The sequence below is a fragment of the Oncorhynchus keta genome, chromosome 36 (genome assembly GCF_023373465.1).
Source record: "Oncorhynchus keta strain PuntledgeMale-10-30-2019 chromosome 36, Oket_V2, whole genome shotgun sequence".
Taxonomy (NCBI): domain Eukaryota; kingdom Metazoa; phylum Chordata; class Actinopteri; order Salmoniformes; family Salmonidae; genus Oncorhynchus; species Oncorhynchus keta.
This window is the reverse complement of record NC_068456.1, coordinates 21,287,776-21,301,914: the sequence shown is the minus strand read 5'-3', so window position 1 is coordinate 21,301,914 and position 14,139 is coordinate 21,287,776. Positions and strand designations below refer to the sequence as shown.

The following is a 14,139-nucleotide window of genomic DNA, read 5'->3' as shown; positions in this document are numbered from 1 at the left end:
TTAGAAGAAAAATATGATCATATATTTGAAAATTGCTTTAAATAAAATGTCTGCATATTTTTATTTATTTATATTTTTGTCTAACATTCCTGTATTTCATTCACTGCAAAAATACAATATGCACAACATCAAATTACAAACAAGCCTCTGTTTTGTTGAACCATGTTACAAGACTGTAAACTATAGAACTTTCATTACTGCTCTGCAAGTCTCCTTGATTATCTTCTTCAAGAAAAACTGCATCCCACATCATCACAAGACCATCAATTAAAATTCCCAGTCATCATCAGCAATAAACATAGATTATAAAAATTTAAAAAAAATTAAGCTCATGGCAGCACCTGCTAGATGTGATCAAGTCGACAAAACACAGCCTGACAAAAATAAAGGGACTAGAAATCACCTAGGCCACCACTTTGTCACCAATGACTACCTTCAGATTGTCAATCAAACTTGTAGGGAAGAGTGTGGTATGTTGAGCAATTTGTTACATTCAGCATCACTCCGTCAAGGGAAATATAGTATTATTTCTAACAAATACCTCAACATATATTTCAGGATTCTGTGTATCCCTGGAAATAATTGGAATGAATGTCAACATAACAGATTTTAAAGCATAGCTTGTCCAAAAAAAGTGGTTTCTTGGCACATCTTACATGTAACACCTGATTTACTTAAAAAAAGGAACATCTCAAGAGGTGGTCCAGGTAAATCCTGACATCACATAAGTGGGGGGGACTCACAAAATCTTACTTGTACTCTATTGCTCCTCTGTTGTTCCTCAAGTAAGAGGGCAGATGACATGCCCTACTCCTTGAAGTTTGCAGTTGTCTATTTTATATTGTTTTACCCTTTAGTGTGTGTACTTTACTGTATTTCTACTTGGGATATCGCTTTAAAACAGTAAAAGTTCAAAATATCTTCAAATGTATGCCTACATTCAGATATAGATCTCTCTGTTCAATATCACTTACCCATCCATTTCTTGATCAGTTGTTTCGGACAGGGATTTTGTTTTGACGCGCCAATTCATAGGCAAGTTCTCTGCATTTGAATATTGATATGTTTAGCTCAGACTCCATGTCATCAGATAAGACCTTGTGTGCCTCTGCTACTCCATTACACTCTCACAGATACATGTTAATTTCTTTGTTGTCAATGTACCTCTTCAGTGTCATTCAGTCTATTTATTCATCCTTGCTGCTGCTCCAATGGACTTCTTCTTCTCTCACTTCCTTGGCTGCTCTCTCAAGAACCTCAAGGAAGGCTAGGCCCCTGCTTGTTTTACGTTTGTATACACGGGGAATGATGATGTCTGCTCTGTAACAATAAAAATGCACTGTCTTGAGTTCATATGTATGACACATTGCAAAAATACTAGGCAAAATGTAATCATCATTTGTAAGGGGTATGGTGGCCGATCAACTTAGCCCAATGGCAATTGGCTCAACTTACCCGAAGGCAAACTATTTTATTATTATTTTCCTTTATTTAACTAGGCAAGTCAGTTAAGAACAAATTCTTATTTTCAATGATGGCCTAGGAATAGTGGGTTAACTGCCTTGTTCAGGGGCAGAACAACAGATTTTTACCTTGTAGGGACTGATTCCAACGCTCTAACCACTAGGCCACCGTGCTTGTGCTTCTAGTTCCGACAATGCAGTAATAACCAACAAGTAATCTAGCTAACAATTCCAAAACTACTACCTTATAGACACAAGTGTAAGGGGATAAAGAATATGTACATAAAGATATATGAATGAGTGATGGTACAGAGCGGCATAGGCAAGATACAGTAGATGGTATTGAGTGCAGTATATACATATGAGATGAGTATGTAAACAAAGTGGCATAGTTAAAGTGGCTAGTGATACATGTATTACATAAGGATGCAGTAGATGATATAGAGTACAGTATATACGTATACATATGAGGGAACAACAGACTGGGATAGGGATTGATTGAATATGTCCGTAAACACACCAGCCAGCTGGTCTGCGCATGCTCTGAGGGCGCGGCTGGGGATGCCGTCTGGGCCTGCAGCCTTGCGAGGGTTGACACGTTTAAATGTTTTCCTCACGTCTGCTGCAGTGAAGGAGAGTCCGCATGTTTCATTTGCGGGCACTGTATTGTCCTCAAAGCGGGCAAAAAAGTTATTTATTCTGCCTGGGAGCAAGACATCCTGGTCCGTGACGGTGCTGGTTTTCTTTTTATAATCCGTGATTGACTGTAGACCCTGCCACATACCTCTTGTGTCTGAGCCGTTGAATTGAGATTCTACTTTGTCTCTATACTAACGCTTAGCTTGTTTGATTGCCTTGCGGAGGGAATAGTTACACTGTTTGTATTCGGTCATGTTTCCAGTCACCTTGTCCTGATTAAAAGCAGTGGTTCGCGCTTTCAGTTTCACAGGAATGCTGCCATCAATCCACGGTTTCTGGTTTGGGAATGTTTTAATCGTTGCTATGGGAACGACATCTTCAACGCGCACATTCTAATGAACTCGCACACCGAATCAGCGTATTTGTCAATGTTGTTGTCTGACGCAATACGGAACATATCCCAGTCCAGGTGATGGAAGCAGTCTTGGAGTGTGGAATCAGATTGGTCGGACCAGCGTTGAACAGACAGGATCCACTTTCATGCTAGGTTTAGGACTTCATATAGTAGCTTATAGAGACCCCAACTGATGTATAGAACAATCTTAAAAGCATCTACTTTGTTTAGATAGAATGTATTAATGAAACCTATAACACAAGAACACATTTTACTTTGTAAAGAAAAATCTGCTTTTTGGACCTAACTTATTTACCACTTTTTCCATGTGGTTTCTTCATTCACAGACTACTTGAAATTATGATATCTTCCTAAATATTTGGTAACATTATTCATTTTGTGTATGGTTTCCGAGAAACAAGTGGTGGCTCAACTAACCATTTGGCTGAACTTATCCCACTCTACCCTACCAGAATGGTACTAGCTTCACAATGACACCAAAATCGAATGACTTGATGAGCATAAACATTTGGTAAGTGGTACACAAGGCTTTACAACAGGATGTAACTGTGCAGCCAGATATCTTGAGTCACGTGTGATTCCAAACGTCCCTTTGCTTTCATTTAAACCACTGAATCACAGCCATGGTTTCTGTTCAATCTTAAGCATCTGGTAATTGGATGCACAAGTCTGGAAATTGACTGGATTTGCGGCCAATTATTTCTCTGTCGTCATCAGCTGCAAACGTGTGTCTGTGTCAGTTGCCCCTGGTGATTATAGGAGAGCCCATTTCACTTGTAAACATAAGGACATATTAAGTTGCTGCTGTTGAAACTCAGCAAAAACTTTGCTTGGATGAAATAATAATTTACCTGCTAATGGGGGCTGGTGGAGGTGTGTAATATGGCAGACATGGAAAAAGCTTAAATGATGTAGACATTCTTGCAGAGTAAAATGAATCACATTGCAATTAAGAATGGAGTGTGTGACTTTCATTTCGTCTTTGGAGTTCACTGTTTGTCTGCATACCAAGTCACTCACAGTAGTGAGTCTATGAGGGACAATGGAGCGACTGTGGAGAGGGGAAGAGTCACCCTGGAGAGGAGTCTAAAGACAGGACCCTAGGTTGAGACAGGCATATAAGCACTGTGTGTGTGTGTGTGTGTGTGTGTGTGTGTGTGTGTGTGTGTGTGTGTGTGTGTGTGTGTGTGTGTGTGTGTGTGTGTGTCCTAATAATATACGGTATCAGTCAAAAGTGTGGACACACTTTTTTAAAACAATTTTCTACATTGTAGAATAATAGTGAAGACATCAAAACTATGAAATAACGCATATGGAATCATGTAGTAACCAAAAAGTGTTAAACAAATCAAAATATATTTGATATTATAGATTCTTCAAGGTAGTCACCCTTTGCCTTGATGACAGCTTTGCACACTCTTGGAATTCTCTCAATCAGCTTACTGAGGTAGTCACCTGGAATGCATTTCAATTAACAGGTGTGCCTTGTTAAAAGTTATTTAGTGGAATTTCTTTCCTTCTTAATGCATTTGAGCCAATCAGTTGTGACAAGGTAGGAGTGGTATACAGAAGATATACCTATTTGGTAAAATACCAAGTCCATATTATGGCAAGAACAGCTCAAATAAGCATAGGGAAATTAAAGTCCATCATTACTTTAAGACATGAAGGTCAGTCAATCACAAAAATTTCAATAACTTTTAAAATTTCTTCAAGTGCAGTCGCAAAAACCATCAAGCGCTATGATGAAACTGCCTTTCATGAGGACCACCACAGAAAAGGAATAACTAGAGTTACCTCTGCTGCAGAGGATAAGTTCATTAGAGTTATCAGTCTCAGAAATTCCAGCCCAAATAAATGTGTCACAGAGTTCAAGTAAGAGACACATCTCAACATCAACTGTTCAGAGGAGACTCCGTGAATCCGGCCTTAATGGTCGAATTGCTGCAACAACAAAAAACTAAACTAAAGGACACCAATAAGAAGATAAGACTTGCTTGGCCCAAGAAACAGGAGCAATTAGACCGGTGGAAATCTGTCCTTTGGCCTGATGAGTCCAAATTTGACATTTGTGGTTCCAACCGCCTCATCATTGTGAGACGCAGAGTAGGTGAATGAATGGATGACCTCTGCATATGTGGTTCCCACCGTGAAGCATGGAGGAGGAGGTGTGATGTGTGGGGGTGCTATGCTGGTGACACTGTCTGTGATTTATTTAGAATTCAAGGCACACTTAACATTCTGCAGCGATACACCATCCCATCTGGTTTGCGCCTATTGGGTCTCTAATTTGTTTTCAACAGGACAATGACCCAACACACCTCCAGGCTGTGTAAGGGCTATTTGACCAAGAAGGGGGGTAATGGAGTGCTGCATCAGATGATCTGGACTCCATAATCACCCGACCTCAACCCAATTGAGATGGTTTGAGATGAGTTGGACCGCAGAGTGAAGGAAAAGCAGCCAACAAGTGCTGAGCATATGTGGGAACTCCTTCAAGACTGTTGGAAAAGCATTACAGGCGAAGCTAGCTGAGAGAATGCAAAGCTGTCATCAAGACAAAGGGTGGCTACTTTGATGAATCTAAAATCTAAAATCTATTTTATTTGTTTAACACTATTTTGGTTACTACATGTTTCCATATGTGTTAATTCACAGTTTTGATGTCTTCAATATTATTCTACAATGTAGAAAACAGTAAAAAATAAAGAAAAACCCTTGAATGAGTAGGTGTGTCCACACTTTTGACTGGTACTGTATGTGCTGTACAGTGGTGTAGTGGTGCCTGGAGAAGTGGGTATACTCTAATTTTGCCAACATTTTTCCAAACAGCCGCCCAGCGAAGGAAAGGCGTTCTGTGTGACAAATTCTATGAGAAACAGTGACATACAATCTGAATGACTTTAGTATTTCACAGTCAGGCCAACCCAAGCTGTACTGTGTAGTAGGCTAATAGTAGGTCTGCAAATGAAACAGATAAACTGAGTCTGAAATTCACAGGTTTACGATTTTCACAATCTTTTTCAGGTTTTGTTTCTCAAAGTCCCACTTTTTTAACAGAAAATAACAAATAGTTATTTTCTAATCCCATAACAATGCTAGAACCACTTCAGGAGACCACTTTTGAGGTCTGGGAAAAATCTAAGAATGTTGTATTTTTGAGAGTAGTTATCCTTTAAGTCAATTGTGCAGGCACCTAGCAATGTTGTTTGATTTGCTATTTCTGTAGCACAAGAGATGGATTTTGCTAAATAAATGGTCCATTTGATTGATGCAAATAATCATGATACCATTCTGTCAGGAAGGTATAGGCTACTATGTAGCTAGTTCATATTTAATAAGACGTTTTTGGGGAAAGCCTTTCCATCTACCAGAAGACGGTTAGGTCTATCATTAGCACTGCTATATTTTTCCGGTTCCTTCATTGTTTGAAACCTGGACGTTTTACTTCATATTATGAGGCATGTCTTACATTGCCTCAAAGTAGCCTACAGACAAAATATTTTAACTTTATTTCATTGTCTAGCAGCCAAAGACATTATTCTAATCACATTAGCAACCCATGATAGTTGTTGCGTCTCCCCGCCTCTCTCTATCAGGTATTACCATCTCTGTCCATGAAACTGCTTGCATGTGCGGTGCGCATTTTAGAATTATGTTTCCCCCCCCAAATTGCATTTTGGAACATTCACGCATAGGCCTACTGCCGTGTGTACATTGCTGCGCCTAAAATGTGAATAAATAATAGTTTATCAACATTTTAAGCTAAACATTCAGATCTGTTCCATCATTTCTACACCTACAAGTTTTTTTTGGATTGGTTCTCCTATGGGGACAGCCAAATAACCCTTTTAGGTTCTAGATAGCACTTTCTTTCTAAGAGTGTATTAATTGATACCTCCACTACACTTCATTGATATGTATTGGTGGGGATTAAGAAGTGAGTATACACATTGCCTACTGAAAATAAGTGGGTATACGGCGTATACCTGGGTATACACTCCACTACACCACTGGTGCTACAGATGTAAATGAAGGGTTTAGAGAGGTTGGAGGCATGCTGGGCTGCGCTATCAAAGGAATATCATCACGTTTTGCAGATGATTTAGGCCCGAGGGACAAACGGTTATATCTCTAGTGTGAGTTGATTGGGATTGAGTTGCTGACCCAAACAACAATGTACTTTGAAATAAACATCACATGTACTGCTTTCAGAGGTGCGTAATCAGTATGTTACTGAGACAGAGAGTTATGGAGGACAGTTTTGTGACAGAAATACACAGACAGGGAAGAGTATCAATTCCCTGTAGGAAAAGTCTGGTTCAGGCGGGATGAATCACACCATGACTGTCAGCCCATCCTCTTTCTATTTACAAACCCACCTTCGAATTGGCCATCATCATCACATACATTTCACAGAGACCACACATGGACACACACACAAAAGCACAGTGAGACTTTTAGGCAGAACTCTGTGGCTCTGGTTGGTATAATCAGTCCAAGTTATTTTGTTTTGTTTGCGTTGCTAACCTGAACAAAATAGGAGACTTAAACAGCTTAGCAGGACTTCTATCCCTGTCACAACACACACAAAAAAACGATTTGTTTCTTTCATTGAATTGTTTGTAACTGAGTCTAATGTGAAAATAGTGTGGGACCCAATATAGTGCCAGGAGGTACCCCCTGCCATCTGCTAGCATTGGCAACTCACAATGGGATGTGTGTTGTCTGTGGACTGTGGCCACTGGCTACCACATAACACAATGGCTTACACACAAAGCAACTCTGGACCAGGCAGACAGTATTTCAATTGACTGCCACACTGAGTTGTCTCATGAAGATAATCTCAATCCAACCATGGATAAGAAAGTCATGATAGAACCACAGATAAATAAGATTGTACTTTTAGATTTTTTTTCGGGGAACTATTTATAAACATCCACTTATTACTGTAGTCACAATACTGATTTATTTCACGGAGAGCATGCAATCAATTGTGAAAATGTGGATATTCAATGTGTCACAAGAGGAGACGTCAGAGATGTCAGTATCACCTCAGAAACGGATCACAACAGGTTCCCAAGATATATTTTCAATTAACCCTTTCATTATGTCTATTCTAAGTTCTGTTCACGAGGTCTCACAGACGTGACCCTACGTTTCACTACTTACAAAGACTTGAAAATAATCTGTTGATCAGCAGGGTTGGCAATTTTTAACAACTGCATTTTCTGTGTTATGTTGACATAGTTTTGGTAAACTAAAAAATAAACGATGGCTCGAGAGATGATTTATTTTCTGGCAACTAATATGTAGCTGGGATTGCAACAATTTTAAGGGATGAACTAGGTGGAAAATACATGAAAGGTTCTCATGATTATCCTATTCATGTTGATTACAATTGATTTGTTATCATCAAGTGTAAACACTACAGCACAAAGATCTGGTCAATATTATTGTGTTTTGAATACGGTATTACTGTATTTCCCCAGCTCCTGGAATAGTACTTATAATAGCACAAATATAATAGACAATAGAATTACCAGGCAACTATATCATCCATATAGTCCTACTAATTAACAACTTGTAAAAAAAGAACCATGTCATCTGTGTTGATTTATTAAATGAGTCGAACAACTGTTAAATGGTTATATAGTACGGTATGTTTATTCACAGGTAGAATTCTAGTGACTACAAATGAACAGTAGCAAATATTGTCTGTAGAAAATAAGATTAGTTTCACAATAAAATAAACACAAATAAATCTCTGCAGCCTATATTTAGGCTCTATATCACTTTATACAAAAACATTTTTGTTTACCTAGCAAAGAAGTAAGCCCGGATACAGAGGTGAGTTCATCAGCTTTGTCCCTTTTTCATCTTACGAAAACCATACAAAGACTTTAACCTTCAAAAAAACTTACAAAGAATGAGCAGACAGAATGCCATCCCTCGGCACAATAATTCTCCACTGGCTCCATGTCGTTCACCTCCCCATCCCTCTCCTCTAACAACGGAGTCCTATCCTCTTTCTTCTCCTCCTTCTCTACCATTTCCGGAACCAGGGGCACTGAATCCTTCTTGCCTCTGCCTTTCCCCTTCTCTTTGAGCTTCATGTGCGACTCCATGGGGGCCTTGCATGAGCGGGTCTTCAGCACCTTTTCACCGTCGCACGCACTCCTCCTCTTCTTCAGCTTGCTCACCAATTGTTTCCAATGCCTGACCTGTGCTTTCCTGTCACTGTAGGCTTGGCACAGGTCTGGCTGTCCAGTGTAGCGGCACCAGTAGGTCTGCTCCTCGGATCTACAGCTGACAAGCAAGTTCACTACGCCCTCCCCGGACGTATCCCAGGTACAGTTGTGGCCAACCTTTGTGCTGAACCCTCCTGAGCTGGGGACAGAGTTCTTGGGCTTCTTGCCTGCTGGTGGTGGTGGGGGCTGCGACATCTTGTTGTCAGAGTTCTGGCGTTTGGCCTCAGTGCTGGGCAGGACAGGGAGGCACAGGAGGAAGAACAGAAGCCACAGGAACCTCATGGCTCGGGGTGATTACTGCTACTTGAAGGGTTCTATATTCAAATGCAGCCAAGCATCAGTAGCATGCCCGAATGAAACAAAAATCAGACGCACCACAATCAAAATACCTGCAGGGAGTGAAAAAGGAGAGGCAAAACAAAGTGAAACATGAGTGAATTAAACACACCTTACATAGTTAACCCATTCTCTTTCTTTTCATAAAAGCACGAGAAATTTCACTACATTTTGCTATGTTCCCTGCTTAGAATACCCCAAAAAGCTGTGCAAAAATTTGTAACTAAAAACACATTCATATCAAATGTTACGTTTACAACATCTATGATGTTTATTTTCAGTGCACCTTTTAAATTAATCATAATATAATTTGTTTAGTTTTTTTACACCTCATTAAATCAATAAGGGAGGAAAGCTTCAGCTCTAAGCTATAGATAGCTGCGGGTTTTTGGGGTCAGCCCAAAACTGCATTGCTACCTGGTACACGGGACTAATCCGTATAAAAATCTCGTCTACAACATTTTTGAGTAAGAATCAGCTCATGCTTTTTACACAGGACTACTCTGAAAATCCTTACTTTGAGTATCCTGCCGTGCGAAGGAAACCATATCGGAGTGATCCAATATACTGCTACAAAACAAAGACATGCACCAAAACAAACACCCCCAAGTCGGCTCAGAATTTTTAAGTAAGTAACATGAAAAAAATATGCATGCACAGCAAGCATACAGTCCACCTGCCTGTAAAAACAAATTGTACTAATCAAATTATTTCCAGTTTCAACATTTGGTATTTGGTATCTAAAGGTTGCACTTACCATGTGGAGACCCAGTGTTTGCTTCTATTCAAAATGCGGGGTCCCGGGACGCTTGCGTAAAAGAAGGGTTATAGTAGGATAAAGGAGAATGGGGAGGGGTAGATAGGGGAGTGTTCAGGGCATAAATGGGTCTGCCCAGACCTCCCTTAAGCAGGCCCCCTCCTACTGTAACAATACCCCTCTCAACCCCCTGCCTAAAGACTGTATTATCTGTGTGTGGGGCTGGGGTGGGAGGTGGAGTTTGGGTCATGGCGTGTTGCCTCACACACACCCATACCAAACACACCTCTTCTTCACGGCTAAGAAGACAATGTACACACTTGCCAACGTTTCCTCGCAACACACAGACTTCTTAAGCAGCTCTCACATTGAATGACAGTACAGTGAACAATGTAGAGAGAATGTAGAGAATGCATTTGTTTGATTATGTTCAATATAATGTATTTTCAAGAGCATTGAAGACCATGGTGACTGTACTGTGATAATGGCAATTTATTTTGTACAATCATTCAATATACTTGTATATATACAGTATGTTGGCAGAGCCCACTCTGCCAGCATACTGTATATATGATTTCATTCCAGGTCTTTATTCCAGGTCGTTTGACAAGAGGATATTCTCCGTTTATCAGTATGCATCCAAATTAACCTGGTGAGAAAAAGTCACTTGTGGGTACTTGGCAAATGAATGGCCAAAGGCTTAAAAGCTCACACTAAGTGATAATGTGTTCCACTCCACTGCCAGAGGCTGAGTCCATGCCAACCTAGACCCTCGGTGGTACTCTCTGTATACCTCGTGCTCCCCTCTTTGCTGGCACAGAATGAAAGTTGTCAGATACGTTGGCGCAGAGAGAACAGCTACGTGGTTATTGTGTGTATGTCTCCTGCGTCCATGCATGCGTTGACACTAGCATGTATGATACATGATAATGTTTGTGTGCCCAATACAGTGTCCAAGTCCAATCGTTTTTCCAGGTGGTCAAATGTACACAACCAGAACTTGTTTGTACATCCGTGAGCCCTTTCTTCCCCTCAGTCTTCTCATAAATCATTTGACACATTCTAATTGACCATTTTTATTTAATTGCTAACAAAGACGTCTATCCAGTTCATTCAGTATATAACATAGGCTATTGACTTTCCCCAATACACTTTTCCTGTATTTGTCAACAACCAATAGTCAGTCTTTTATCGGGAGATAGTGGGGGATAGGGAATAGCAGTATAAGGCAGCTGAAGACAGAGCAACACTCACCCCCTCTAGTGGTGTGTTTATTCTTGAAAGGTGAATGGGATTCAGTGTCTCAATATTCCCAAGCAAGACACCATATTGAATTGGGGAAAACAGCCACCGCTCGTTGACACACAGCAACATAGCTAGGCCTACACATGTGGGTTTGAGGAGAGAAATTGCAGACGCCATTGCTGCATTCACACGTTCACACGTCGGCAGAATTCTGCAAAAACAAAATGTGTGAACAGGGTGTTAAGTTGGCCTACAAGTTACGTTTCTCTAGAAATGTGATTCTATTAGCTTTTGTCTGTCCTTCCTTCAAGCTTAATCTTTCCCTTCACTCTGCTGATGACACTGAGAGAGTCCTTGACGAGGCGGGAGGTTTGAGAAGACCAATCTCCATTAAATTGTTGTCGAGAGATGTTCGCAATCAATGTGCTGCTAGCTGACTGCCTTTAAGAAACCATTGACTGTGATTAGACACTGATTGAGGCTCCGAGCGGTGCCTCTGTCGTCACCCCTCGGACTGTAATGACAGAGGGAATCTAATTGTGAAGCAGGGGAGAAGCACCGTGCTCTGCAGCAAAGTTACCATAGTGTATGTAAATACAATGAAGATTGTCCTCAGCACAAATTTCCATTGCGACACCTAGTAATCACTGCTTCATTGAATTGCATAAAGAAGAACACAGACATACTGACTGATGGCCTGGCTTTGCTATCCTGTCACGTGTCTAGACAAAAGTGCACTGGTATGGTGGCACTGTCAATCTATTCTAAAGTCATAACATGAGACACTTCACTTGGTTCTTTTTGAGGTGTGTGTGTGTGTGTGTCAAGGGCGAATAAAAAAAGAAACGCACTTCCTGCAGTTCTACACAGTTTGACATCACTTATTATGCCTCTCTTAAGGGCTCTTAAGGGATATATGGGGGGGTATTTGAAAGAAACTGTGTAGGTGGAAGGATAAGTGGAAGATCCCCCCCCCCCCCAAAAAAAAACATCTATATTTTGGGGGGGAATTTTTATATGAACTGTAACTCAGCAAAATCTTTGAAATTGTTGTATGTTGCGCATATATATATTAATTTATATATATTATAATTCAGTATAATTTTGTGCTACTAAATACATTTTGCCACTAGGCTGAGAGAAAATGTTGCCGTTTTAAAGTATCTGTCCAGTGAAAATCTCAATTGGGTTGTGTTTTGGAGGACGCATGGCTCTCAACCTTCACCTCTCCTGAGTCCGTATGGGAGTTGCAGCGATGAGACAAGACAGTAACTACTAACAATTGCATACCATGAAAAGGGGGGTAAATTAAACAATTAAAAAAATGATACACATAAAGAATGTTCTCTCTGCATGTTTCACTTGTAAGCCTAAATTGAATCATTATCAGGAAACCGGGCCCTGATTACATAAGACAGAAATGAAAGTCAGCATGTTGGTCGAGGAGGATGAGTGGCCTAGAAAAGGCTGCTGGTTCAAATCCCAGAGCTGGCAAGGTGGTTAAAACTGCTGTTCTGTTCTTGAGCAAGGCAGTTAAACCTCAACAACTTATTCCCGGGCAATGATGATGTCGATTAAGGCTGTATAGCAAGCCAAAGGTCACCTGTTTGAATCACATCGGGGACAACTTTAGCTGATTAGCAACTTTAGCTAACCACAAGCGTTTTGCTACTATTTAGGAAATGTTAGCTAATCCTTGACTTAACCTTAACCATAGTAGCCTAATCTGATATTTTAGTTTCACCTAACCTGCTAGACACTAACATTATCCACAAATGCTAACACAACAAGCAGCCTGGCCTCAGAGCAAGACGTCCTCCATATTGTATGGTATTGTACGACCGGGTATAACGGATGATACTATACATCCTTCAATCTATATGACCGCTATTCCATTCGTAATGTAACACAACGTAATATAACGTCACATAACATCATACTAAATGGAGGGTCAGAAAAAACGTCCCAAATCATACGAATTGTCCTGAGATCAGGTTGGCTTTACAGATATAATCAACCACACCCACTATCTCTTGTCCCAGCAGACCACCTGAGAAAACATTTGTCATCATTATGGAAACAGAATAAGGCTGGCCATAATTAGTGGCTAACAAGCCTCTGATTAACAGCCTCTGCAGGAGGTCACACGATGTAAATGTAAAATAAACCTGACTGAAGTCAAAGATTGTGGATGATGACGATTTCTCTGAATGGCCTTTTACCATTGAAAACAACTGTGACAATTCCAGTCTACATAACGGGTGGCTCTACCATAGGCACCAATGCAATAGCTAATTCCCATTGAATTCCATAAAAATACGACACCTAGCGTTGAGGAAAGTAGGGCCTAGCTACCGGAAGTGTTGTCGAATTCAACGGGTCGCTTTAGAATTAGCTAGCCTAGCATGCGGACGAAAAAGTCAGGTTAATAAAAAAACTAGCAGTATTTTAATCTTCTCAATTCATCATTCATAATTTTGGGATAATTAGGAGTACAGCTCCATCTCCCATCCCTGGACTGAGGTATATTTTCTGAACCATATCTCGCACCGGCTCCGCGGTGTCCACATTCTGGCATAGCACCGTTCCGACTACAGAGAGAAGTAATGATTGTCTAGTCGGGGTCTTTAAGCTAGGAAAGGGGTTAATGCCCCTTCCCATTCTGACACGGGAAAATAATGCACCAACAATGGGTTACAACAATAACGTCCTTTTATAAGTTTGCACATCTAAAGTATAGTATCTATGGTATTTTATGGAACAACATTTTCTGATGAGGCAACGTGTGCAAGTCTCTCGGGCTGAAATCATGTCACCCAGTATTAGCTGTGTTTGGTCACAACAGGGACCCTCTCACACATGGCAATTTCTGGACTGATAGAATTCAGTCAACAAAGCCATAATAATGTGTAATCCTTACTCTCCCTCAGGTATGGGTAAAATGTATGTGGATGATTGCCTGCATGTGTGTGTGCATGTGTGTTTAAAAACTTTCTACCTTTAAAACATTTCTACCTTGAAAACAGAAATTAA

The 14,139-nt window shown here is 40.4% G+C and overlaps 1 protein-coding gene across 2 annotated transcripts; it reads right to left on the bottom strand.

The window, feature by feature from the left end:
- Positions 1 to 8,157: 8,157 nt before the first annotated feature.
- On the bottom strand, positions 8,158 to 10,038 carry fgfbp3 (fibroblast growth factor binding protein 3). 2 transcript variants are annotated; one of them, XM_035754703.2, is made up of 2 exons: positions 9,862 to 10,038; positions 8,158 to 9,157 (listed from the first exon to the last, which is right to left on the bottom strand). In XM_035754703.2, exon 2 carries the CDS (start codon positions 9,048 to 9,050, stop codon positions 8,421 to 8,423), a length of 630 nt encoding a protein of 209 aa, XP_035610596.1. In that variant the 5' UTR covers positions 9,051 to 9,157; positions 9,862 to 10,038; the 3' UTR covers positions 8,158 to 8,420. The 2 variants fall into 2 exon arrangements, with proteins under 2 accessions (XP_035610596.1, XP_035610597.1); XM_035754704.2 differs by lacking the exon at positions 9,862 to 10,038 and adding an exon at positions 9,622 to 9,787.
- Between the last annotated feature and the right edge of the window lie 4,101 nt (positions 10,039 to 14,139).

Bases quoted from the DNA above. Each gene is read 5' to 3' on its own strand.
- fgfbp3 (XM_035754703.2), bottom strand. From the start codon at position 9,050: ATGAGGTTCCTGTGGCTTCTGTTCTTCCTCCTGTGCCTCCCTGTCCTG.